The sequence below is a fragment of the Papaver somniferum genome, unplaced genomic scaffold (assembly GCF_003573695.1).
Source record: "Papaver somniferum cultivar HN1 unplaced genomic scaffold, ASM357369v1 unplaced-scaffold_83, whole genome shotgun sequence".
NCBI classification, from domain to species: Eukaryota; Viridiplantae; Streptophyta; class Magnoliopsida; order Ranunculales; family Papaveraceae; genus Papaver; species Papaver somniferum.
This window is the reverse complement of record NW_020651304.1, coordinates 2,017,041-2,044,541: the sequence shown is the minus strand read 5'-3', so window position 1 is coordinate 2,044,541 and position 27,501 is coordinate 2,017,041. Positions and strand designations below refer to the sequence as shown.

General features: G+C 37.1%; 2 protein-coding genes and 1 long non-coding RNA gene across 3 annotated transcripts; 1 reads left to right on the top strand and 2 right to left on the bottom strand.

Moving 5' to 3' along the window:
* The first annotated feature begins 6,934 nt into the window (after nucleotides 1–6,934).
* Nucleotides 6,935–7,738, top strand: LOC113345751. The gene has a single exon (XM_026589426.1). The coding sequence runs from the start codon at nucleotides 6,935–6,937 to the stop codon at nucleotides 7,736–7,738; it is 804 nt and encodes a 267-aa protein (XP_026445211.1).
* An 8,798-nt stretch (nucleotides 7,739–16,536) lies between these two features.
* On the bottom strand, nucleotides 16,537–17,975 carry LOC113345749. Its single transcript, XM_026589423.1, has 3 exons — nucleotides 17,655–17,975; nucleotides 17,361–17,486; nucleotides 16,537–17,208 (listed from the first exon to the last, which is right to left on the bottom strand). The coding sequence occupies exons 1-3, from the start codon at nucleotides 17,973–17,975 to the stop codon at nucleotides 16,537–16,539; spliced, it is 1,119 nt and encodes a 372-aa protein (XP_026445208.1).
* A 4,799-nt stretch (nucleotides 17,976–22,774) lies between these two features.
* LOC113345711 lies at nucleotides 22,775–25,318 on the bottom strand. Its single transcript, XR_003358264.1, has 3 exons — nucleotides 25,263–25,318; nucleotides 22,914–24,078; nucleotides 22,775–22,812 (listed from the first exon to the last, which is right to left on the bottom strand). It is a non-coding gene; the product is annotated as an uncharacterized LOC113345711 (long non-coding RNA).
* Nucleotides 25,319–27,501: the final 2,183 nt, after the last annotated feature.

The window sequence follows — 27,501 nt, the reverse complement described above, 5'->3', positions numbered from 1 at the left end:
TGTCTTAGTTTTCACTAAGAAAGTATGACAGGATACTTTTCAAATAGGAGATCACCTATATGAGTGTGAAGTGGGGCCGCTTCTATGATAACTACAAGGCTAAGTTAATCTGGAGCACTCATGAAAACCAACATCGTTCAGGGCCGAAATGAACACAACCGAGAACCGAATATGTAAGGAAATATACTGTGTGATATCTATTGCATCGGTTTACATCATAAAGTTGGGCAGTTCAAGACATCGCGTTCACTGAACAACTAGTAAACCCGATAGGTATTCACTACGGAAGATTCAAAGCCAAAAGCTATCTCTCCCGATGCAGTGATGTTCCGCGCACAAACTCTTTCTCGTGTCTGCATTAAACTTGCATGGATTTCTATTCAATGTGGGGGATTGTTGGAATTTTTTAATAGAAATAGGGTTTAGTTAGTTGAAACTGAATGGGCGTGTCCACTCACTTAACCCTTTTCAACATGAAGTGTCTTATCCCAAGGGTTGTGACTCTTCATGAAAGGACTTCTCCAAGAGTCACCTCTAACCTATATAAACCCCACTCATTCTCCATTGCAAGTATGGTTTTTAGAGTCATAAAACTAGTACTAGAAGTTTAAGAGTTTGCATGTGTCTTCAAGAGTTAAAGAAGAGTTTGTGCTACATCAATTCGTGTTAGTTGTTCGGTGTTATCGAAGTGCTGCGAAAAACATCGAGACATTGTTGAATGTTCGAGACATATGCCGCTAAACCTGTAACAGCATTTTATACAGGGCATCAAATTTCTTAAGCAAAGAGATTACTCGCCTCAATACATCCCAAGTAAGTTTGTTTAAGTTTGTGATTGATCATCTTTTTCTATCATTCTTTTCTTGTTTCGTTGTTGGTATTACGAAACGTGATACGTAGATGAAAAACGTGTTACAAAGAGTTGTAACGGATCGGTGGATAATACACGAGTTGTATTATTGGAGAGTCGGTAACGAAGATAATTATCAAACAATAATATTATTATGATGCGACTTTGTATTGATAATTTTCCTGACGATGAAGTAAAGACATACTAATATTACCCCCATAAATTAATAGTGTTCGGCCCCACCAACCAAAATTATCATTTTATCTCAATATTAAATACTCAATACAATAATAATTATCAAATTATATATGAATTAATAAATTTAACCAATGAATAATCGTACTAAAATAGACGTGAATACCTTTTGAATTATCTATGAGAAAATATAATTTTATATTTGTTGATTGACGAGAAAAATGATAATGTGAAAAATTGCAGATAAAAATGTAGTGCTACCTTCACGTAAATAAGTTATAATAATTGCAAAAGTATTGAATAGCATTTTTTTATTGTATAATAATGAAACAACAACGCGGGAAATTCTATTAATATTAAGAAAGGCCAAGTTGAAATTTGATATGGCATTAATTTTAAGAAAAAACTAGGTCATAGCTAAGTCATTCTTCCCCAAATTAGTATAAATGGAGAACTCATTTATATATATAAATTAGAGAGTTATTAATTTATATATAACACGGGACGTGGAGAAGGATTTAAAATTTATCAATTTATAAATTTAGCAGGTCATTCCTGACTTGGGGCCAGCTAAAATTATCATTCTGTTGTGATTATCGAATTGTATAATAGGGTCGCGTTCTACTATATAATAATTGGATGGACTAAAAAAAACAAAAATATATATAAGAACAAGATCGCGAGTTACTGATATTTTAGGATTATCAAAATTTGAAGAAAAACTAAGAGCAACATAACATTTAGTCAATTTATGAAGCTAAATAAGTATTACTGTAGTCTTTATATGCTTAAAGATATGGCACTTCAAGGCAAAGCTTTAATTATTTTTTACTATTTCATTGGTTTTTTTATTACTTTTCACTGTTTTGTTAGTTTTAAAGTCATGAGCTTACTGATTCTTTTTTAATTTTTAATTATATTATTGAATTATATTTTTTTTTTCATAAAATTAATTTTAAAGCATGATGCAATATTTCATAACCGGAAAACAAACCCGTGCATCGCACGGGTGAAAAACTAGTATGATATAATTATAACTTTACTGAAATAAATGTATAGGTAGATGGATGGTTTGGACGCTCTGCAAGTTTCCTAAATAACCGTTACAACTCCATTACCATTTTCCAGCAATCTCCATCAAACTTCAAATCACTCACTGTAGTTAAATCTCACCAACAACTACTGCGCTCGGATACAAATTGGATCTCTTCGTATTTCAAACGAAGATTTCCTGAATTTTAGTTTTCAAACTTTCTAGATTAATAGCCTCTGGAAACTTCTTTTAATTCTTACCGTCTTCATCCTTCCCATCATGTCTCTATCAAATTTCTCCACACAACAACACCATCCAAATTTGCTTGATGAATTTGCGAATCTATTAAGTCAAGGTACCCCTTCAAAGAAAATATCCATTAACACTCCTTTACAAAATCCATCGAAACAATACCAAAATTATCTTGTGCTCCTAATAATTTCTCCTCGATCGTTCCACATATCTCAAGTTAGGGAAATTCTTCACAAACTCTGAAGTTCCTTTAAACAAAATTTTTATGTTTCTGAATTCACAAAGGAAACTTTTCTAATTAAATTCGAATCACACTCTGATTCTGAATTCATTATGGAAGCATCTCCGTGGGTGACAAGAGATGATCTTCTGGCTCTAGAGAGGTGTATCCCAAATAAACTTCCAAACGAGTATTTGTTTGACAAGGTGGAATTTTGGGCTCAATTACATGGTCTCCCAGTGAATTATTTGGATAGAAAGTTCATTCAAGAACTTGTTGCATTTGTTGGAAGTCACAGAATAATTACCACTCAAAAATCACGTAACTGGGGCAAATTTGCAAGAGTTCGCTTACCAGTGAATGTGAAAGTTCCTCTCAGAGACTTAATCTCTTTTCCACTAGCAGATGGAAAGGAAATAACGGCAGAGATCAGGTATGAAAGACTACCAAGATTTTGTGTTTTCTGTGGTCTTATTGGACATCTGATGAAAGTGTGCCCTAAAGTACATCAATTCAAGGACAAGATTCACGAAGAACTCCCACCACATCTTCAACAAAAGGCTTATGAGTTAATAGTTCCCAAATACCAAAAATCTATTAATGCTGCTTCAAAGGATTATGACAACAATCCTGAACAACTGGAAGAAGATTTTGATCAAACTATTATAATAACTGATTCCTTGGATAGTAGACATCCAGGAACAGGAGAATTTGCATGGATGATGAGTCTTCAGACCAACTCAGCAATGACAGAAAGATGGAATGCTACATCTGCAATGACGGAGAAAAATAATGCCACATCAGCAGCTGAACCGTCACTTAATATTGGAGATAACTTGAGAAAACAGTTATCTGTACGTGAAGTTAGGAAACACAATAAAAGCTTTACGGTTACAGAGCAGTTACGATTTAATTCAAACTCATTCAATAAGGAGTTTTATTCAGTTTCTCCTAGAATATCATCAAACAAACCAATTGCTGAACTTTCTACGGTACTAGATCAAGGTCATTATCCTGAGCCAATATCTATTTCTATCCCCTCTCTACAAAAATTGAACTCAACACTGGCAAAAGGAAAATTCATTGATTTTCAACAACATCTTGATATCCCTCAAAAAAATTTCAATAATTCTCAGTTCATCTAAGTGACAGACTCTCTCCAATTTGTAACAAAAAAATTAAAAGCAGCATCTACAGAAGTTTCGAGCAGCTCAATCAATGAGAATCTTCATCAACTTCTATCCAGGACACACCAACAATCACAGAATTGTGACAGTGGACGGATTTTACGGAATCCCAGAAAACCAACCAAAGTTACCAGGAAACGTGAATGGAAATTCATCCAGAATATACAGGCAGAAGTGATATCTTCCTCCAAAAGTTTAATTCATCTTCAAGTGAATCAAAATGGCGCCTTTAGAGAATGAAATCTCATGTGTGTCTATGGTCCTCCTAACAGAGTTGATAGAGGAAACTTCTGGCAGAGTCTATCAACTTATTCTCAACATGTTGAAGGTCCTAAATGCTATATTGGGGACTTCAACGCTATCTCTTCTTTAAGAGAAAAATTCGGTGGTGATCAATCTTTGAATGGAACTATTACTCACTTTAATAACAGAGATAATCACCTCCTGGATTTGGGTTTCTCAGGCCTGGCTTATACGTGGTCAAATGGTAGACAGTTTCAGGGTCTTATAAGACAGAGATTAGATCGTGTTGTTGCCACCCCAGATTGGTGTTTGATGTTTGAAAACTCGGGTGTCTTGCATCTTCCTAGAATCTCAAGTGATCACTCTCCAATCCTCCTCAACACTTGTAGAATTATTCCGATAAATCCACCTTCTTATAAGTTTGAAGCTTACTGGTGTACTCATCCGGACTTTCTTAAAGAGGTGTTAGATTCTTGGAACATCAATTTACATGGAGATATGATTGAGAAATTAAAATATTTAGGCGGATTTCTTCAAAGTTGGAGTAAACATAAAATTGGGTGCATCAAAAACTCAATCAGCAAGCTGAAGAAGAAACTACTTCATCTTCAAGGTCTTAACCCATCAGTGGCAACTTTACAACAAGAGAAACTTATCGCTGACCAGTTGAATGAGTATATTATAATGGAAGCTACCTATTGGGAACAAAGAATGAAACAAACATGGTTGAAAACATGTGATAAAAACACAAAGCAATTCCATCTCTCGGTACAACAACGAAGGAAGAAAAACAATATCTCTAGCATACAAGTAGTCAATGGACAATGGCTAACAAACCCTAGTGCTATAGCAGATGAATTTATTTCTTTCTTCAGTGATTTGTTTCAAGAAGATCCAAGCACAATTTCGCCTACTGTCTTACAAGCTCCGTGTGAAGTGGTAGATCAAACAACAAATACCAGTATAGCTTCAGTTCCTTCTTCTGAAGATATATGGAAGACAGTAAAAAACATGAATTCTTTTGGTTCACCGGGTCCAGACGGTTTCCCAATAATCTTCTACAAAAAGTGATGGTCAATAGTGGGAGAAGAAACAATCAAGTTCATTCAGAATGTTTTCAGTTCAGGCAGTCTACCGAGTAAGTTGAATCATACTCATATTAGTCTAATTCCTAAAGTTCAAACCCCTGCTACAGCAATGAAATTTCGTCTCATTTCTTTATGCAATGTCTTATATAAGTTTATAGCTAAACTTATTGCTGTAAGATTAAATCCCTATATGAATTTGTTTATCTCTTGGAATCAAACGGCTTGTGTTAAGCATAGACAAATTACAGATAATATAGTAATTGCAAAAGAAATTTTCCATTCAATGCATAAATCAAAATCGCAACAAGGGGTCTTTGCTTTAAAACTAGACATGTCGAAGGCGTATGATCGTGTTTCTTGGTCATTCCTTAGCTTCATGCTTCATCAAATGGGTATACATGATCACTCTCATAATCTGATAATGAACGCACTACTTCAAGTTTTTCTGTCATTATAAACGGTGCTCATTATGGAAACTTCAACAGTGGCAGAGGTCTGCGACAAGGTTGGCCACTATCACCAGCCTTATTTATAATTTGCTCGCAAGGATTATCTTTACTGATGGCAAAATATGAAGAACTGAACCTATACAGCGGATATAAGTTCAAACATGGAGGACCTTGTATCAGTCATCTCATGTTTGTCGATGATTTGTTTTTCTTCGGTAAAAATTCAGAGTATAATGGAGATCAATTGAAGACAATCCTAGATACTTATGCTTATATTTCATGTCAGATCATTAACTACTCCAAATCTTCAATTCACTTTAATTCTGGCTGCTCTAGTTTTCATAAAAGTAGAACTATACAGAAATTTGGGGTGTAGGAAATGGAAGTAAGTGAGAAATATCTGGGTTCTTATCCTCTGAAATCAGATTATAATATTGAAACTCATAACCCTCTAATCTCCAAGTTTGATTGTAAACTAGCAGGTTATAGATCCTTCTTTGTGAATTCGACAGGGAGAACTGTTTTGTCGAAAAATGTTCTTTCAGCCATTCCAATTTATTCTACGGGTATCAGTAAACTGCCAAAGGGAGTCATCAAGCACATTTCACATATCCAACGCTCTTTTTGGTGGGGACACGATACCCATACTAGGAAATGTCACTTCATCAATTGGGACAAAATGGAAAGAGCAAAAGAAGATGGTGGTCTTGGTTTGAGAAACATGGAGCAAGTAAATATTTCTCTAGTTGCAAAGCTAGTTTGGAGATTATTAACATCTCCAGATGCTTCATGGGTAAAAATGTATTCTGAAAAATATCTTCATTCAGTTTCCTTCTGGGACTGCGAGGCAAAACCAGGAGATTCAAAACCCTGGAAAGGCATGTTGTCTATCAAAGAAATATTCTTGAACAACTGCTGTTGGTTCATCGGGACAGGTAACTCAATCAAAATCTGGGAATATCCCTGGATCCCAGGGATTCCGAGATTCAGACCAACTAGATTAAACCAGATAAGCATTGAGGTGAAGTTTGTTTCGGACTTGTTCATCCAAGGTCAGAAAGTCTGGGATATTCAGTTATTGTCGCAGCTATTTCCGACAGATCAGGTTGAAATCATTGCTAGTACCTATATCCCACAAGAAGTTTCAATTGAAGATAAATATGTTTGGCTGAAGACAAAATCTGGTGTTTTCAGTGCCAAATCTTGTTACAAGATTTTGGCTGACAACGTGGCTACCTCTTCTACAATCTCTTCTTTTCCCTGGAAGAAGTTTTGGAAAAATATGAAAGTTATGCCAAAGATCCATACGTTTGTCTGGAAAGTCTTACACAATGGGCTAGCAGTTTATGAAAATCATTCAAAGTTTAACACTCAAGTTTAAAATGTTTGCGTGTTTTGTAATTCGGAAGCGGAAACGATGGATCATCTGTTATTCTCCTGTCAGTTTTCAAGAGATGTTTTTCAAGCAAGTCCTCTGCAGATTAATATTTCAGTAGGAGTTACACAAATGGAGATCATTCAACATTGGTTAGAACAGTCTGATCAAGGAATTATGCTAAATTTGGGAGCATGCATTCTGTGGAACATATGGAAGTCTAGAAACGACAAGGTGTTCAACAACGTGCAACAATCTGTACCCATCTGCATTCAAAAAGCCCTTCAAGACTTTAAAAGCTTCGATTTACATCATGCCCTAAATTACTGCTCTTCAGTTCAAGTGCAAAGACAAAATACATCTCGGTGGCAAGCTCCTCCTCGTTTCCACTTTAAAATAGGCGGGCCTGCAGCTTTTGTAGATGGAAGAGGCGCGGCTGCAGCTGTATCACTAGACTCAGCAGGTAGACATTTGGGTAGTGCGGCTTTCTGTTTCAACTCATTCTCCTCAATGGTGGCAGAAGCAAAAGCGTACGGTCTTGGGGTCCAGCTAGCTACAAGAATTCAAGGCTCCAGAATCATTGTAGAAGGAGATGCTGAAGAAATCCCTAAAGCAATATCAGGGAATACAAATGATATCTCGTGGAGTATTCATTCCACTTTTCTTTCCATTCGTGATCGCGTCAAGAATTTTAGTGATATTAGTTTCACTGCGGTTCCTAGAGACGCAAACTCAATTGCATATGATTTAGTTCAATTTGCAATCTCAAACTTTCAAAACAGTTGGTGGTCTTTTGATGATCCACCTCATTGTATCATGCAACGTCTCAATTCTTTTGAGGATTAATTCAATGAAATATCTGTTTCCTTCAAAAAAAATAAAAATAAATAAATAAATGTATAAATATCTAAACAAAAAAATCACCATTAATTAGTCAATTTTCATTAATTTTGGTAAATATAATACTAATCTGGTATTCCTATATTATGTTTATATCCTAATCAATCTCCATTGATTTTGGTATTTCTGTTAATTTTGGTATTTTAATTATACTACTTCAGTAAATGTATAGCATTCATACTTGTGTAACTATTATAGTTACACGCTGCGGCTTCGCCACGCCTCGCTGCGGCTTACGCCTTGAACAACATAGTTTACCTGATGCAGGAGTGGATATGTCCCAGCTTACATGTGGAGATTCCCGAACATTGCTAATGTACGAGCATGGGGAAACAAGTGTGAGATGCTCCTACTGTCACACAATTAATCTTGCCAGACCACCAGCACCAGTACCAGGTTTGTTCTTTGTGCGAAAGTTTTGCGAATAATATAAACTGTCCCATATTTTGCTGAAGAATTTATTTGCTTAGACTTCTAGCATCAACTGTAACTGGATTCTAATTATGTAAACCTTTCATCTTTTACTTCCAAATGCTTAACTAGATACTCAGACCATTAGGAAGATAAACTCTATAAGGAGATCTAGTTTAGGTGCCAGACGGTGCTAATACTAGTTTTCTGTGTATCTACTGACAAGTATGATTTATGGAACTCAGGGCATTTAGTTATTACACTATTCCAACTATGTCAGTTGTAGGCTGCATGCGCCGGTTAATCTGAAGGATATAAAACACACCGCTAAGCTGAAGGATTTTCTGTTTTGTCCTGAACATGCTATTCACTTCTTGTATACACATGCAGTTACAGTTGACATGAGCCGTTTACTCTTGATGAGTTTTCCCAGGCATTTCATGACAAGGTCTTTTCATACTCTCTATATAACCAAAAATCTTTGTCAGTACTTTGTGATCAGGACATGCAAACTCAAGCGTTCTTTAATTTTTAGGATTCCTTGTTACTTGGAGAAATGCACGTGGCCATTTTTCAAGTTTCTTCTATCAAATGTTGAGGTACAGCTTAGTTGTGGGTTATATTCCCATGCAAGCAAATACAGCAGGTTTCTAGCATTTCTTCACTATGTGAGTTTACTCTTGAAGGGTGCAAACTTATAAGAAAAGATAAGGTATGTCATCTGAAAACCTTTTGTAGGCTCTCTTGATTAGTTCTCGCTGAAAATGGCCCATACAGTTTTTGTTAATCAATTAAGCTTCGTCCTGCTGATCCATTGTTCACACTTCCATTATTTTTAGATTGCTCTGTGATATGTTCCTGCAGTCGTCATTTGGCTTTGTTGATTACCACGGTAGGAGGTGTGCAACTCTAGCAATAATGACATTGTATGGGAGGTAGCTGTAAGTTGGCTTCCTGTTTTATATTTATCATGCAACGCCCGTAAGATTGGGCCTAACATGTGTAGCTTTCTTTTAACTCCTTAGGGCATATGCTAGATGCCAGAGAGAGGATACTTCAGGGCACTTCAACATTGTTGTAGGCGATTTGAGTCCTAAGGTTACTGATGCGACTCTATTTTCCTGTTTCTCAGTCTTCCCCAGCTGCTCGTAAGTTTTAGTCCTAAGGTTACTGATAGACATTTCATCTCTGACTTAAGAAGTCGATCCCTCCCTCATAATTTTTATTCCCTCCTCATAATATATCCCTCCTCAAATCCAATCTTTCCCTCCTATTAACAGGACTCGAGTTTATTAGAGGGAGTTTGGGGGAGTTTGAGAGAGTTCATTCCTAACTCATTCTCTTTAAGTAAAAGAAAAAACAAATCCTCATTTGCAAGTAAAAATTATATATAATCAAAAGAAAATAAATAAATAAATATGATCCTATCTCTATATCAATAGTATGTTATTGTTGTGCAACGAGATAATTTTTTTTTTCATTTTAGCGGTCTCCATACAATTCTAACTCCTTTTGTTCACGACCATTATCCCAGATATCATCCGCTATGCTCTTTCTCCATGCATTAGCTTCTTGACGTTGTTGTTTTTGAGTTTTGTGTCAAAACTTCGTCTTCATTTTCAAGCGTTGATGAGGATGGATGGCTATCTTCCTCTTCCTCAACTGGAAACTCATTTGCACAAGCTGTCACTATCTCCGCTTGCACTTGATACGGAAACGGAGGTTGAGACTTAAAGATCGAGAAACGAGACTTCAAAACACCAAACAATCTTTCAACTACATTCCTTAAAGAAGCATGACGCAAGTTAAATAATTCTTCAGCCTTTTTCGCATGATTACCCGTACCAGAAAATTCTTCAAATGATAACGTTAGCCACGAAATGGTGTTAAACAATATCGCCGGTTTGCAAACCCACTATCCCCCAAGTAATATTTACCTGAATAAAACACAAAAATAAAACTTCGTCAAGTAGAACCCAAATATAACTTAACCAGAAAATCAAAACTTCACATTAGATAAAATTAAAATTACCTTGCGGTATTTTCAGTCAATTTCTTTTTGTCATTGCGTCATTTAGTATTTTCGAATCATGAATAGACCATTCCCATCCACTGAGCATGTATATGAACTCCAAGTCGAAGTTGCAAACCACTAACACATTTTTAGATGTAATTCCATGTCGATTCTGATAAACGGTTGCATCTCTTTTCTTTACCATTGCTGGGATATGTGTATCGTCCATAGCTCCAATGCAATCCTTAAAGTAAGGATAAAATCGCGTACACTCTCGAATTTTAGTTGGAATTGCACTGTTGGCTTAGCCATCATCTTCGAGGCAGTTAAAGCTCGCAACATCCTGTTGAAGTTTTTACTAACTTTCCATCGAGAGCGACCAAATGTGTCACGTATTATGCAATATCGTGAACTTTGGTCAACAACGAGTAAAAATGTACCAAGCATTTCTTCAATAAAAACACATCTTGTATCACGTAATGGTGTAGTTTCTCGAATGATACAACATAGTTTTACAAAAATATCAAGGTACATCCTATAACTTCGTCGAAAGTCTTCTACGTCTTCGCGCAAAACTCTCATTGTATAGTGATCACTCTTTTCAGAGTATCAAAGATAAAGAAGTGTAGTATAGTCGTGTTCGAACCACAGAGATTGTTGGTGTTCAAGAGAATTATTAAGCTAAAAAATAATGTAAAATTGATTTGTAGTTGAGTTGTGATCGAGAACAAAACAGAAGATGATTGTAAAAAGTAACAGTTGATGTAAATCTACCAAGACACAAGGTTCCACCTAATGGCCTTCAAGTCTTATATCATCAAAAGATAACCTTAAATAGAGACATATAATATCCTCTACCCGGAAGATACGACAAATATAACTCTCAGTGCAACTAAAAATACCATTACATAAGATTGATATTATGTTCTAAATACAAAGCCCAATTGAGAAGTGTCACAGGGATTTCATAGCATTCAATGTACCCGGAAATCACACTAAATCTAAGAAGTTTATAGACACACTCAACACAAAACACAATAAACAAAGATGAAATGGATTAAGCATTAAAATGATTTATTGATGATAACTTAAGAACATTGAACCCATTAAGCTTCCCCTCTTGTCTTGGCAGAGAGGGGTTTGATTCTCATTGTTGTGTAGATATCCATTAAAAGTATTGAATCAAAACTCTAACACCCAAGAGAACTAAAAAGAACTGAACTAAAAATAGAAAGCAAAAGAAAACTCAGATTGCAGTATTCAGTCGTACCCTTCTTGGTTGATTAAGCTCATCCTTTATACAGCCAACTTGACTTCTTCTCTAACTACTTGATTCAACTTCCTGGATTTGGGGAAAACACTCCACATAGTTGTAACGTCTTCCACATATTCTGCTCACACCAGCTTCTTAGCACCACTTGCCACATTTCCGACTCAGTCTCATTCTGCCCATCTAACCACCTTTCTACCCAGCTGAACCCAGCAACACGTTCCATCTCTACTGAGCACCACAAGATGCTCATGTGAATGCCCATACAATTAGTAACCTAAGCTCAATTTGGTTCATACAAACAGCCTCATAACAACTCATTCAACCAACATCAGGACCTAGCTTTGCCAAACCAATCGACTCTTCAATCTCAGACAACAAGCACACCTCCATATTCATTGTTGCAGATGTAAAAATCAACACCGAAATGCCGAACTCCATGTTGCTTCAAGTTGAAGTTAACCCCATCTTCAGTTCATTCAGCTCCAAACTCCATCGACTGAAATCGAGCAGCAGCATACTCAACCCACACAGATTCAACTCAAATGCCAATTCCAACCAAGTACCCAAGCTACAGATTCCTCAATCAAGCCATACTTCCCTTTGTCTTCTAGAATTTCTCTTAACTTCCTTTCTTCGCAGCACCAACACCAACTGCACTCAATCCTTGATATATAGTTAACTTGATTCACGACAGCAACACATACATCACCACTTTCACGAATTACTCCAGTAAACACACTCATCATTACTGATTCGCGCGATTTCATTTATCCATCGATTTCACAGATAACAGATCCACAACTAGTCAATTCTTCTTCAATTTCAAATCCCAGTTTCTGACTTGTACCGTATCTATCTAACTGAATCTGAACCCAACCTTGTTCTCTGCAAAAATCCCTAAATTTGGATGCTGCTGTTCAGTTCGATCCCAATTGAAGACTTCCGTTTAAACTACACCATCTAGATCAGTTTGCTCCCGTATTCTCCTGCATCTTCATAACACAAAAATCACAAACACCCATCTCATAATCGAGCCCTATACATCCATGAATGGATGGAAGCAACACTAATTCAAATCAAACCCTGAAATCACCTAATTTGTTGTTGTAAACTGCCATAGATCTGTACGGTCTCTTGCATCTTCGTCTTGGTCACCGAATTCCATTAAATTCTCATGATTCGAACCACAACAAAATCCATGACCTTATGCTCAGATCCCCTTTCTTTCGATAAGAACATCACCAGCTTCACTGAGAAATGAAACTTCCCTTTTCTTGTTTTCATATGAAACCAGATGTGATAGTGGAACAAGCCACGTCTCCCACTTTCATTATTCCACCATTCGCTCTATCCGTGAAATGAAAGAGCCAAGCAAGTGGCTCGAGTGGTTAGCGTCATGAGCGTACAAGGCAGACCACCAAAGGCCCGAGCTCTTTTGTTGCTTTTAGCTTTGTTGTCGCAACCGCCATTCAGCTCATCGTTTAGCCATTTATTTTCCAAGTGATCCAATTCCTTTGTAATTCCTGTAAATGACTTAAAACAATATTATTAGCTAAATATCGAGACCTAGCTAGTATAAATGTGGGTATAAAAATGTGGCACTTACGTGCTTATCAAACTCCCCCACACTTATATTTTGGTAGTCCCGAGCAAAACAAGAAAATTATATCCACTACACAGCTGGATATGAAGAGACGTCTGCTAAACAGCTAGACCGAACCACTAAAAAGTGATTGAGCAATGTCTGCTAAACAGCAAAACAAATCCGCTAAACAGATGGATTAAAGGTGTCTGCTAAACAGCTAGACGAATCCGCTAAACAGCTAGATTAAAGGTGTCTGCTAAACAGCTAGACGAATCCGCTAAACAGCTGGATTAAAAATGTCCGGTAAACAGCTAGACAGTGGTGTAGAAAGACCGCTAAACAGCTGATCCTATCATGTAAAATTCCACTTCATCATTTATTTTTTATTTTTATTTTTTTTTAAAATTCAGATGTACAAGCAAACAATAAAACCTGAATATGCAGACAAAGAATCAGAAAAGCATGGATTTAATTTACCCCGAAACTCCCCCACACTTAATTTCTACATTGTCCCCAATGTGGCAGTGGTTAAAAACAGTTCAAAAGTGAAAAGGGGTTGATTATTCATGATAAAGAAAAGAAAGAAAATAAAACTACATTATTTTACCACTGTCGCAGGTCAGTTCGGTAGCATTTAGCCCATGCAGCAAACCTTGAAACCTCAAGCTTGCACAAGAGGACGAGTCTGTCTCGTGAGGGCTTCCAACTGTGATACCCACAAACACAAGGGTTGTCTCCCTAAAGTTCTGAATTTATGTCTCCAGCCAGACATCTGCAAAACATAGCCAATCAAACATAAGAAGGATCCTCTAGAGTCGTGGTATCGACTTCTGGATTCATAAGTTCCAAAAATGGCTTCAACCTCTACCCATTAACCTTAAAAATATTGCCATTATTTGGATTTTCAATCTCAACAGTACCATAAGGAAAGACATTCTTAACAATAAATGGACATGTCCATCGAGATTTAAGCTTGCCAGGAAATAAATGTAATCGAGAATCATAAAGAAGAACTTTATCTAAAGGTTCAAATGTTTTCCTAATAATATGCTTATCATGAAACATTTTCATTTTAGATTTATAGTTCCTGGAAGTATTATAAGCCTCGTTTCTGATTTCTTCGAGCTCATTCAGCTGCAATTTCCTATGTTCACCAGCCTGATCTAGGTCAAAATTAAACTTTTTGATTTCCCAATAAGCTTTGTGTTCTAACTCTACAGGTAGATGACATGTTTTTCCGAATATAAGCCTATAAGGAGACATTCCTAATGGAGTTTTGAAAGCAGTCCTGTAAGCCCACAATGCGTCGATGAGTCATAGTGACCAATCCTTGCAATTTGGGTTTGCAGTCTTATGCAATATAGCTTTTATCTCTCGGTTGGAAACTTCTACTTGACCACTCGTTGAGGATGATATGCTGTAGCTACTTTATGAGTAATGCCATATGATTTCATTAGCTTTTCAAAGGATTTGTTACAAAAATGAGTACCCTAGGGGTGCCAAATCTAGATAAAACGTTCTCTTTCAGAAACTTAGTAACAACCTTACTGTCATTATCCCTGCAAGCAACAACTTCAATCCACTTAGATACGTAGTCAACAACAACCAATATATACTGATAACCATAAGAAGAAGAAAATAGGCCCATAAAGTCTATGCCCCATACATCAAAAATTTCGAAAATTAAAATAAGATTTAATGACATCATATCTCGTCGAGAATTTCTTCCTACCTTTTGGCATCTTTCACAAGCTTTGCAAAACAAGTATGCATCTTTGAAAAGTGTTGGCCAGTAAAAACCACATTGTAGAATTTTGAGGGAAGTTTTCTTACCTGAGAAATGTCCTCCACATGCACTAGAATGACTGAAGTTCAAGATACTTTGATGTTCAAATTCTGGTACACACCTTCGAATCAGCTGATCTGGGCAAACTTTAGACAAAAACGGATCATCCCACAGAAAGTGACCTACAGCAAGATAGTTTGCAATTTCTGCATACCAAGGTGTTAGTGACACACTAAACAACTGTTCATCAGGAAAAGTTTCTACCACATCACTTTGAAAAGACGACTCAAGTACTATCCTAGATAGATGATCAGCCACAACATTCTCAAATCCTTTCTTATCTCTGATTTCTAGGTTGAACTCTTGCGAAAGAAGAACCCACCTAATCAGTCTAGGTTTTGCATCTTTATTTGACAAAAGATGCTTAAGGGAAGCATGGTCCGTGTAAACAATAACTTTAGATACGACTAGGTATGACCTGAACTTATCCAAAGCAAACACAACAGACAAAAACTCATTTTCCGTAGTGGAATAGTTACATTGTACATCATTTAAAGTACGGGTTGCATAATAAATAACACATGGTAACTTTTGAACTCTCTGTCCTAAAACAGCTCCAATTGCAAAGTCGCTAGCATCACACATTATCTCAAACGGTAACAATTAATTAGGGGGTTGAATGATCGAAGTTGTAGTCAATAAGGTCTTTAGCTTTTCAAAAGCTATTTTGCACTCTTCATCAAACACAAAGTCTTTGTTTTTTGATAAGAGATTGCACAGGGGCCTGGAGATTTTACTAAAGTCCTTAACAAACCTTCGGTAAATCCCGCATGTCCAAGAAAAGACCTTATTTCCTTAACATTCTTTTGGTCTGCCAAATGTGAAATAAGGTCAGTTTTAGCTTTATCTACCTCAAGTCCCTGAGATGAAACAACATGACCTAACAAATTTCTTCTAGAAACCATAAAGTTACACTTTTCCCAGTTGAGAACAAGATTTGTTTCAGTGCAACGAATCAGAGCTAATTCTAAATGATGCAAGCAATCAGTAAAACTATCACCAAAGATTGAAAAATCATCCATAAATACTTCCAAATTCTTACCGACCATATCAGAAAAAATACTTAGCATGAGACGTTGGAACGTCGTTGGTGCATTGCATAACCCAAAGGGCATTCGTCTGTAGGCAAAGGTTTCATACGGTCATGTAAAAGTCATTTTTCCCTGATCTTGTCGAGCAATCTCTACTTGATTATAGCCCGAGTATCCGTCGAGAAAGCAATAGAACTTATGACCTGCAAGTCGCTCAAGAATTTCATCAATGAACGACAAAGGAAAATGATCTTTCCTACTAACAGAATTCAACTTGCGATAATCAATGCAAACACGCCAACCAGTGACCTTCCTATTTGGGATAAGTTCATTATTTTCATTCTTAACAATTGTAATACCAGATTTCTTAGGAACAACTTGGGTTGGACTGACCCATTCACTATCAGAAATAGGATAGATCATACCTACATCTAATGGCTTAAGAATTTCAGCTTTAACAACATCTTTCATGTGAGGATTCAACCTACGCTAACCTTGTCGACAAGGTCTTGAATTCTCTTCCAAGTTAATCTTATGCGTACAAATACTAGGGTCAATTCCTTTCAGGTCTGCAATAGTCCATCCTACGGCACTTCTGTGCTTCCTAAGAACATCCAAAAGCATCGCTTCCTTCTCTTCATTAAGTTAGCTGAAAAAGCATATTTCAGGTCACTAGGAAGTGGCTTAAGGTCAAGCTTTGGGAATTCTATGGATGAAGGTAGTGGCTTGGTCTCACTGTTTGGAAGTGATTCAAATCTAGACCGCCACTTATTTGTATCCAGTAATGGGGATGAATCCAGTAAGGAATTGACTTCTTCAATGGACCCATCCTCATCGAAATCCAAAAGGTTAAGAAGACTGGATTCTAATGCATCCCTAGATTCTAGATGAGATAACTTTTCCTGCATAATTGTTTCATTCATACTAACCTCATGAATATCATCATCACCACTTGGGTATTTACATGCATCAAAGATGTTTAATTCAATGGTCATGTTACCAAACGAAAGATTCATTATACTGTTTCGACAACTAATCAAAGCATTGGCAGTTGCAAGGAAAGGGCGACCTAAAATGATAGGTATTTCATTACTATCATTAACCACAGGTTGAGTATCCAAAACAATAAAATCCACTGGATAGTAAAATTTATCGATTTGAACTAACACATCCTCAACTACCCCTCTCGGTACTTTAACTGATCTTTCCGCAAGTTGTAGAGTGGTCGAGGTGGGTTTTAATTCACCTAAGCCCAACTGCTCATAAACCGAGAAAGGTAAGAGGTTTACACTAGCTCCCAAATCCAAAAGTGCTTGTTTGATCACGAACTTCCCTATTATACAAGAAATAGTAAGGCATCCCGAATCTTTATATTTGGGAGGAGTGTTGTGTTTAAGATAGCACTTACCTGTTCCGTGAGGAGTGCATTTTTCTGCACATTATGCTTCCTTTTGATGGTGCAAAGATCCTTTATGAACTTGGCATACACTGGAATTTGCTTAATCACACCCAAGAGAGGAATTTTAACTTTCACCTGCTGCAAAACATCAAGAATATCTTTATAATCAGTTGGTGGTTTAGTAGACATCAAACGATGAGGAAATGGAGCATGCATTTTCTTATCAATATCAGAATTTTCATTTTCAGTATCACTGTGACAGTCACCGCCCTTGGGTTTTGGAGACTTCTCAGGTTAGTTTACCTTCATTGGAGTCTCTATCACCTTACCATTTCTAAGTGTTGTAACAACCTGAGCTTGTTCAATATTAGCATTATTAGCTTCATACTGGCCTTTCGGGTTTGGTTGAGTTTGGGAAGGTAATGTCCCTTTCTCCGTAACATTGAGACGTGACTCAATACATCCTATGCTAGTTTTCAGCTCATCCAAAGTCTGCAAGGTATTCTGATTTATTTGAGTCTGTCCCTGCATAAAAGTTTGTAAAGTATCCTCACGAGTCTTCTTATGAGGTGGCACATAAGGATTACTAGATGAAGACCCTTGAGGAACATTAACATCATTCATACTAGGACCATTTCTCCAACTGAAATTAGGGTGATTTCGCCAATTAGGATTATATGTTTCCGAATAAGGTGAGCTAAAAGGTCTTTTGTATGTATTCATGCATTTTCTTGGTCATGTAACACTTCTTAAAATGCTGGGATTGTAGGAAAATCCTTGGTGTAGTGTTCCAGACTTTCGCAAATGCCACAAGCATGTTCTACCGAGTCAACTACCTTAACTACATTTGGTTTCTGAATAGCATCAACTTTCCTATGTAAGCTAGCAATTTTAGCATTCAAATCATCTTCCTCACTCAGCACATACATTCCAGGCCTAGAGCTAGCTAAGGGTTTGGACTTATTCCTATCCGTTGTGCCTGAAGTATCCCAATTTTTGGCATTTTCAGCTAGTGAATCGAAATAACTCCAAGCATCATCAGGTGACTTATTCAGAAATTTCCCATTACACATCATTTCAACAAACTGGAGCATACCATAATTCAGACCCTCATAAAAGAAGTTAATAACTCTCCAAATTTCATAACCATGATGAGGGCAGCTAGAAAGTAAGTCTTTAAACCTTTCCCAACACTCGAAAAAAGACTCATGTTCATTTTGAGAAACATTCATAATATTTTTGCGAAGAGTGGTGGTTTTATGAATAAGAAAAAAAAAATTCAGAAACTCTCTAGTCATTTCATTCCATGTCCTAATGGTATTTAGTCGCAAAGAATGCAACCAAGTCTTAGCTTTCTCCTTGAGAGAAAATGGAAATAATTTCAGTTTTACAACATCTTGAGTCGCAGCAACAAAAGGCATAGTAGTACATACCTCATCAAATTCTTTCAAATGTATGTATGGACTCTCGGACTCCAATCCATGAAACTTAGGCAGTGCTTGTATCTGCCCATACTTAATCGACACATTGCCAGCGTTAGCTGGAAGAACTATACAAGAAGGTGTAGAAGTCATTTCCGGCTGCAAATAATCTCTAAGGGTTCTAGTTCCATCAGCATTAGTTGCGGCTTCAGCAGCTATTCTAGCAGCTTCATCCTCAATCGCTAATCTCGCAGCTTCATCTGCCATTGGATGACTAGGGTGATTCTCTAATACCCTATTAGCAACACGGTGAAATCTAACTAATCGATTGAATTGATCATACCTAGAATATTGCATACACAAAGGAAACAAGAAACGGATACAATGTTACCCAAATGGCTGTGATTGCGGCTAGATTTCAGCCTAATCACAACTAGCACAATGACACTGATTCCCTGCACCCGTACCAGCTCCCAATGTCGCCAAGTCTTTAGATCTATCTTACTCCCTGTTACGAAGCAACAGAAATCAGCAAACTCTAAAACGAAACTAAAAATAAATCGATGCAACACTTAATTCTAAGGAACACTAAACAATCCCCGGCAGCGGCGCCAAAATTTGATCACTCTTTTCAGAGTATCAAAGACAAAAAAGTGTAGTATAGTCGTGTTCGAACCACAAAGATTGTTGGTGTTCAAGAGAATTATTAAGCTAAACAATAATGTAAAATTGATTTGTAGTTGAGTTGTGATTGAGAACAAAATAGAAGATGATTGTAAAAAGTAACAGTTGATGTAAATCTACCAAGACACAAGGTTCCACCTAATGGCCTTCAAGTCTTATATCATCAAAAGATAACTCGAATAGAGACAGATAGTAATCTCTTCTACCCGGAAGATACGACAAATATAACTCTCAGTGCAACTAAAAATACCATTACATAAGATTGATATTATGTTCTAAATACAAAGCCCAATTGAGAAGTGTCACAGGGATTTCCTAACATGCAATGTATCCGGAAATCACACTAAATCTAAGAAGTTTATAGCCACACTCAACACAAAACAACAATCAAACAAAGATGAAATGGATTAAGCATTAAAATGATTTATTGATGATAACTTAAGAACATTGAACCTATCAAGCTTCCCCTCTTTTCTTGGCAGAGAGGGGTTTAGCTTCTCATTGTTGTGTAGATAGCCATTAAAAGTATTGAATCAAAAACTCTAACACCCAAGAGAACTAAAAAGAAATGAACTAAAAATATAAAGCAAAATAAAACTCAGATTACAATATTCAGTCGTACCCTTCTTGGTTGATTAAGCTCATCCTTATACAGCAACAACTTGACTTCTTCTCTAACTACTTGATTCAAACACTTCCTGGATTTGGGGAAAACAATCCACATAGTTGTAACGTCTTCCACATATTTCTGCTCGCACCAGCTTCTTAGCACCACTTGCCACATTTCCGACTCAGTCTCCATTCTGCCCATCTAACCACCTTTCTACCCGGCTGAACCAAGCAACACGTTCCATCTCTACTGAGCACCACAAGATGCTCATGTGAATGCCCATACAATTAGTAACCTAAGATCAATTTGGTTCATACAAACAGCCTCATAGACAACTCATTCAACCAACATCAGGACCTATCTTTTCCAAACCAATCGACTCTTCAAACTCAGACAACAAGCAGCACACCTCCATTTTCATTGTTGCAGATGTAAAAATAAACAACGAAATGTCGGAACTCCATGTTGCTTCTTTAGTTGAAGTTAACCCCATCTTGGCTTCAGTTCATTCAGCTCCAAACTCCATCGACTGAAATCGAGCAGCAACATCTCAATCCACACAGATTCAACTCAAATGCCAATTCCAACCAAGTGCCCAAGCTACAGATTCATCAATCAAGCCATACTTCCCTTTGTCTTCTAGAATTTCTCTTAACTTCCTTTCTTCGCAGCACCAACACCAACTGCACTCAATCCTTGATATACAGTTAAATTGATTCACGACAGCGACACATACATCACCACTTTCACCAATTACTTCAGTAAACACACTCATCATTACTGCTTCGCGCGATTTCGTTTCTCCATCGATTCCCCAGATAACAGATCCACAACTAGTCAATTCTTCTTCAATTTTAAATCCCATTTTCTGACTTGTACCGTATGTATCAAACTGAATCTAAACCCAACCTTGTTCTCCGCCAAAATCCCTAAATTTGGTTGCTGCTTTTCAGTTCGATCCCAATTGAAGACTTCCGTTTAAACCCCGCCAGCTAGATCAGTTTGCTCCCGTCTTCTCCTGCATCTTCATAACAAAATCACCAACACCCATCTCATAATCGAGCCTTTTACAGCCGTGAATGGTAGAAAGCAGCACTAATTCAAATCAAACCCTGAAATCACCTAATTTGTTGTTGTAAACTGCCATAGATCTGTACGGTCTCTTGCATCTTCGTCTTGGTCACTGAATTCCATCAAATTCTCATGATTCGAACCACAACAAAATCCATGACCTTATGCTCAGATCCCCTTTCTTTCGATAAGAACATCACCAGCTTCACTGAGAAATGAAACTTCCCTTTTCTTGTTTTCATATGAAACCAGATGTGGTAGTGGAACAAGCCACGTCTCCCACTTTCATTATTCCACCATTCGCTCTGTCCGTGAAATGAATGAGCCAAGAAAGTGGCTCGAGTGGTTAGCGTCATGAGCGTACAAGGCGGACCACCAAAGGCCCGACCTCTTTTGTTGCTTTTAACTTTGTTGCCGCAACCGCCATTCAGCTCATCGTTTAGCCATTTATTTTCCAAGTGATCGAATTCCTTTGTAATTCCTGTAAATTACTTAAAACAATATTATTAGCTAAATATCGAGAACTAGCTAGTATAAATGTGGGTATAAAAATGCCGCACTTACGTGCTTATCATATAGTTATACCCAAATAAAGTAACTGGGCGTCTCATTGGTCTTTCAATACGCTGACTTTATATGTATTGCAACTGCTTAATGATATCCATCAACCATGAATGCACCGCTAAAAGTATATTCAAAATATAGATAGTTCAAATTCATCATTGCTACTTACTTCTTCATCATCGCTGCTTTCTTCTTCTATATCGAAGGCTTGATCTTCACTATCAGTATATATGTGTATAGAAAATAAGCATATATAATATAAAGTTCATAGACTCAATCATAATAACCATAAAGATGTCAATCCATAACAATTAGTAGCTCAATCCATAACCATAAAGTCTCAACTAGGGGAATTTTTTTTAAATACTAATAGATACGAAGCAAAACGACCAAATTTTGTAACTCTAAAATCCCATTACACCTAATAGAAACTTGCAAACATGACATGTTTATGTTTTTAGCTTTGAACCAATCCACACTCTCTCTCTTCAGGAGAAAAACGTCTGAATAAGTTATTATTGTGATTGGTGTCAAGCATTTCAATCACTTTCAGCTTATCTTCCAAAGAAATTTCAGTCATGCCATAAATAAGATCCCATACTTCATTATCTTTCTTATCCCTTTTCAATTTTGCGATCTTCTTTCTCTTTCGCAATAAGAGCATGTATTGACTCAATAGAAAAAGCAATCGATGAACTGTTGGCAATCAATTTCTTAAGGTAACCAGACTGCTTAGTAGGATTAGTTGATGTAGAAGAGTCACTAATGTCACACCTTGGTCTTTTCCTTGGTACCTTTTTCTTACATGAATTTTCTTTATGTTCATATCTTGAGTTTCATCTTTACCTTGTTCATCATTTTCCTCTGAGGAATATCCCATATATGATACGTTAAAAGCACTATCATATTGCTCTCGTTTGAGTATAATCAACATCTAAGTAATCATCATGTTCATCTTCTTCATCTTCCTCGTTACATGTTCTAGCGCTTGTACCCTCATGGGTAAGATAACTGTAACTTTTCCAGATGCACATTTATTCCCAAAAAAAATAAGCAAGTCACCATAGTCTCTACCATTTTCGTCCCTTAGATTAGTTTTCTTTGGATGGCTCTGTTAACACAAAAAAAAGGATAAAGCATGAACTAGAACTCTGCATAAATTAGAAGAAAAAAAAGTTCAAATTCAGTTGTCGGTATATAACACACACATACCTCAAAGTAATTGTTCCACATCTCGTCGGTTCCAGTAATCATCTTGTTATTGTCATCCCAACCGAATCCAGAAGTACAAGATTTAAACAAATTCTATTAGTAACCAAATCTAGTCTTGAACCATCTATATTTCCCTTTAAAGTTCTCATAATATTTGTCACAATCACATGCTTGGTTAAGTTTTGGAGTATGTAATCTTCCAGTAGTCTCTTAGTAAAACATCCATTAGTGTCTTTCTTCTTCTCAAGTGTAGCTTCTACTAACAGTTCCAATAGTTTCTCAGTCTCTCGTGTTGTCCATTGTTTGTAATTCGTATTCGTATCGGGTTTTGTATTCTTATTCTTCCTAACATTCTTTTTATTCTTGTTGTTTTCAGCAGGTTGGCTAGAACTGTCCATTTAATGGTGTGACAGAAAATATGGACCCAGGATTAAACATAAGAAAATCTACAGTATGTGACATGAACATTCAAACCCTAATATCACCCCTCATATTAATACAAGGAATGTTACAATTCAAAATACAAGGAATGCTAAAAGTTAAAGTTGAACCAGGCTGCAAAAACTGAGTTACAGGCAACTGCAGCTGCAAAAACTGAGTTGCAGGTAAACTGCAAAGCATAGCAGCCGTAATATATTATTACAGGCGACTTAAGTTGCGGAAACCGAATTGCGGGTAAACTGCAAATCATCGCATCTGCAAAAACTGAGTTACAGGCAACTGCAGCTGCAAAAACTGAGTCGCAGGTAAACTGCAAAGCATAACAGCTGTAATATATGTATTACAAGCGATTTAAGTTGCAGAAACAGAATTGCAGGCAAACTGCATATCACTGCAGCTACAAAAACAGAGTTACAGGCAACAGCAGCTGGAAAAACTGCATTGCAGGTAAACTGCAAAGCATAGCAGTTGTAATATATGTATTACAGGCGACTTAAGTTGCAGAAACAAAATTGCAGGTAAAGTGCAAACCACTGCAGCTGCAAAATCTATATTACAGGCGACTGCAGATGCAGAAACAAAATTGCAGGTATACTGCAAGCTACCTCAGCTGCAAAATCTGTGTTGCAGTCGACTGCAGTTGCAAAATCTAAGTCACAATCGACTGTAGTTGCAGAAACGAAACTGCAGGCCACCATATCTTGAACTTCAGTCCATATACCGACTGCAATGCATGAATAACCAGATGCAAACATTGGTTTTGAAGGGGACTATGTATTAGTATAAGAAAAGCAAGAGCATATATAAATGAGGACAAAAAAAAAGTTGCTTTCGTGCAAAATATCTTAAAAAAGACTCGGAACTTACTGTTAACAAGAATATCAACACATGCTGGATTCCTTAAAAGGAATCATCTAATCATATTTTCCATGGAGTTTTTTCTTTCTCACGCAATTCCCTATAAGTCTATATAGACTCTTTACCAGTACTGTGCCATAATACGTGAACTTCTAACAGTTACCAACAAATGAAACCTCGAACCAGTACTACTGTGCCATAATGCAAATATAGAATAAAAAATTGGACAAAGCAACGTATGATGATGCAAAGCAAGAAACAAAAATGTTCCTTGACGTGTAAGATCTAATTACCGAATTGATAAACCATCATTAAATTAAATTAATCTTCTAAGAGGGGCCAATCTAATTAACAAGTAGATGGCCCGTTTGTGCGTAGACACTAATTTGAATTTCTTGCAGTTTCACTCAATTACACAAAAGAAAGATCATTTTACGTTTAAAGCTGCTTTCTAGACCCATCGTTGGTCTCATACACTCCCATTAAAATCCTCTGAAGTTTTTGGCAACCAGTTAATAGAAAGAATATCTCCCTTCTAATCTGCATTTTTTCCCTCAAGACAAGTGACAGACAACAAATCGTCCCTCATGAACTGACCATATTTTAACCAGACTAGACATGCACACAAATACAGACCCAAATACAGACCTCAGGTAGAGATTCAAGATCTCTCAGGAAAAAACAACACCTCCTTTCGAAGACAAGCAGATAGATCTTGATGTTGGTGATGATGAGACCCTAAATCCGTGACGAGAAGGATTCGGGGTTTTTGACAGAGAGTGAAGAAGAGGGTTTTGATTGTTTACAGATCCTTTCCAAGAAGAGGGTTTTAACTTTAACGGAATATTGTAACGACGTACCGAAATCTCTTTCAAAGAAACAATGGTACTAATCTATAAATGCATTAAAGTTTTTCTTTTTTTTTAAAAAAAATAAACCCCAAAAACTGATATATAAAACAATCAAAATAAAATAGTACACAAACAAACTATAAATCAAAACAAACAATCATGGGATCAAAGAAGAAAAAAAGATGAATAAAAAGCATACCTGAAAGCTGAAGCGTTTTCTTCCTTCTCCTTATGTTTTTCTCTGACCAAACCCCCTCCCAAATCTCTACTCTTTTGAGGGATTTGTAGTGAGGAAAAAATACACTAGAAACTACTCAGTACTACTCAGAACTCCCCAAAACAACCAACTCCCTACCATTCTGGGGTTTCATGTCTAACAGAGTTCAAGAGTTTCTTTCAAACTCCCCCACGACTAACAGGAGTTTTCTTGGGAGTTTGGGAGACTCTTCTAAACTCTCTCACGACTAATAGGGATTTTGAGAGACTCCTCCGAACCCCCACGACTAACGGGTAAAAACCCGACTACACCAAACTCCCCCAATTCCCTCGAGGACTAACACCCTGTTAGACAATTGAATTACCTGGATGAGACATAGATTTCTGTTAACTTGCTTCACTAGAGCCCTTGAAGCCTTTGTCAACTCTACATTCAAGAAGGAAACCACCGCGGTACCCCAAGAATACTTATGCATTTGATCAAAGGGATGCAATTGTTGAAGACGCTTGTCGTCGACCAAGCTTCTAGAACTATCAGGGAAGATACAGTTGCCCAAGATGTATAGCAAATAAGCTGACACAGTAGCATTGATTTGCGCCATGGACACACTTCCTTCATCATCAAAGATTTTCTGGGTCCCAGAGTATGTGTCCCTCAATATTTTCAGACTTAACTTCCTGCTTATATTCTTCACAAACAAAGACTCCGACTGCTTTTCATCCAAACCGAAAAGATCTTGGTCAATTTGAAGATATTCTCCCAATAAATGGCATCATCGTAGCCATCTTAGAGGGCTTTTCCCTCAACCTCGAGGCCTAGAATTTGATGAGCATCATTGAGAGTTACCATCATCTCATCGAATGGGAATAACATTGTATCAGTCTCTCCGTAGAACCCCTCACAGAATGCAGATACAATAACTTTGTCATACTCAACAATCAAACTCTCCACCGTAAGCCACAACCCGGAGTTCTTGACAATCGCTTTCACCTCATCACATTCCTTGTCAAGTGACCATTTCTTCATCATAGTGTTTAAATATTGGCGCCTCAAAAGACGGATGACATGCTTATGATCCTAAATACCAAAATCACAAAATTAAAAGAAATACAAACACTTGAAGCAAATTTAAGATAAATACACTTAAATAAAAACAAAGTTTTATTGAGATTACTTATGATAACACCATGGATTTCACGTGCCCATGAGTCTTTGTATCCAAAAAGAAAATGTCCACCATTTTCTGGAGTCCTTAGTGGAGGATGAACTAGTTTAAGTTGCACCTTCAAGTGGTTGGGAATCATGTGGGAATCGGCTGGTTTAGTGATAACCCTCTTCGGTCTTCCGGTTGCGGTTGCAGTTGCAGCTTGAGTTTGTTGATCAGTACATGTTTCTTCTTCCTCTTCTTTATCCTCTTCAACAATTTCATCTTGTCTATCATTATCTTTATCTCCATCATTGTTATCACCATCACCTCCTCCAACAGGTGGCATGCCTTGATCATCACCATCATGCTCCTCATCCCCTCCAACAGCCGGAGTTCTTTCAACACCATCATGATCATTACCTCTTCTACCATATGGATTTGTTTGTTCTTCATCTGGAGTTTCATCTGAATCACTTGGTTCCGTTGGTGGTTGAGAATCATTCCGTTCACGGATCTTGAGCGTTCCCGGCTCGACGAATGCCCCTCGATGCGTTACATTCAAGAGTTTGTCACCAACATGAGGAGGTTTTGAAGGAGGAGTAACACTTTTCTTCTTTCCCTTTTGCAACCTAAACAAGAACAATTAAAAAAAAATCAACTAGTCGGCAAGAACGACTACAACAAGTTATGCCGACTAATGAATGGTCGGCAAGGTCTTATTAAACTACCATGTCGGCTTATAACAAATCTGAGCACAGTAAATACAAATGATTTTCCACACAATTAGTCGGCAGGGTGTATAATCCATACAATGCCGACTAATCAGCAGCCGACAGGGTGGTATTAAAATACCATGTCGATGTTATAACTTAATGGCCTCAGGAAACACCAACATTTTCAAAGAATTAGTCGACAGGGTAAAAATTTAAAATCCAACGACTGTTAAAAATATGTTTAGTCGGCATGGTTATAAACACCTCTACTATCCATGGGTCCTTCACAGGTACCCCTATGAACTTCACAAATACCCCTGAGGCTATAATCCAAATTATCATTAAAAACAATTTTTATAGT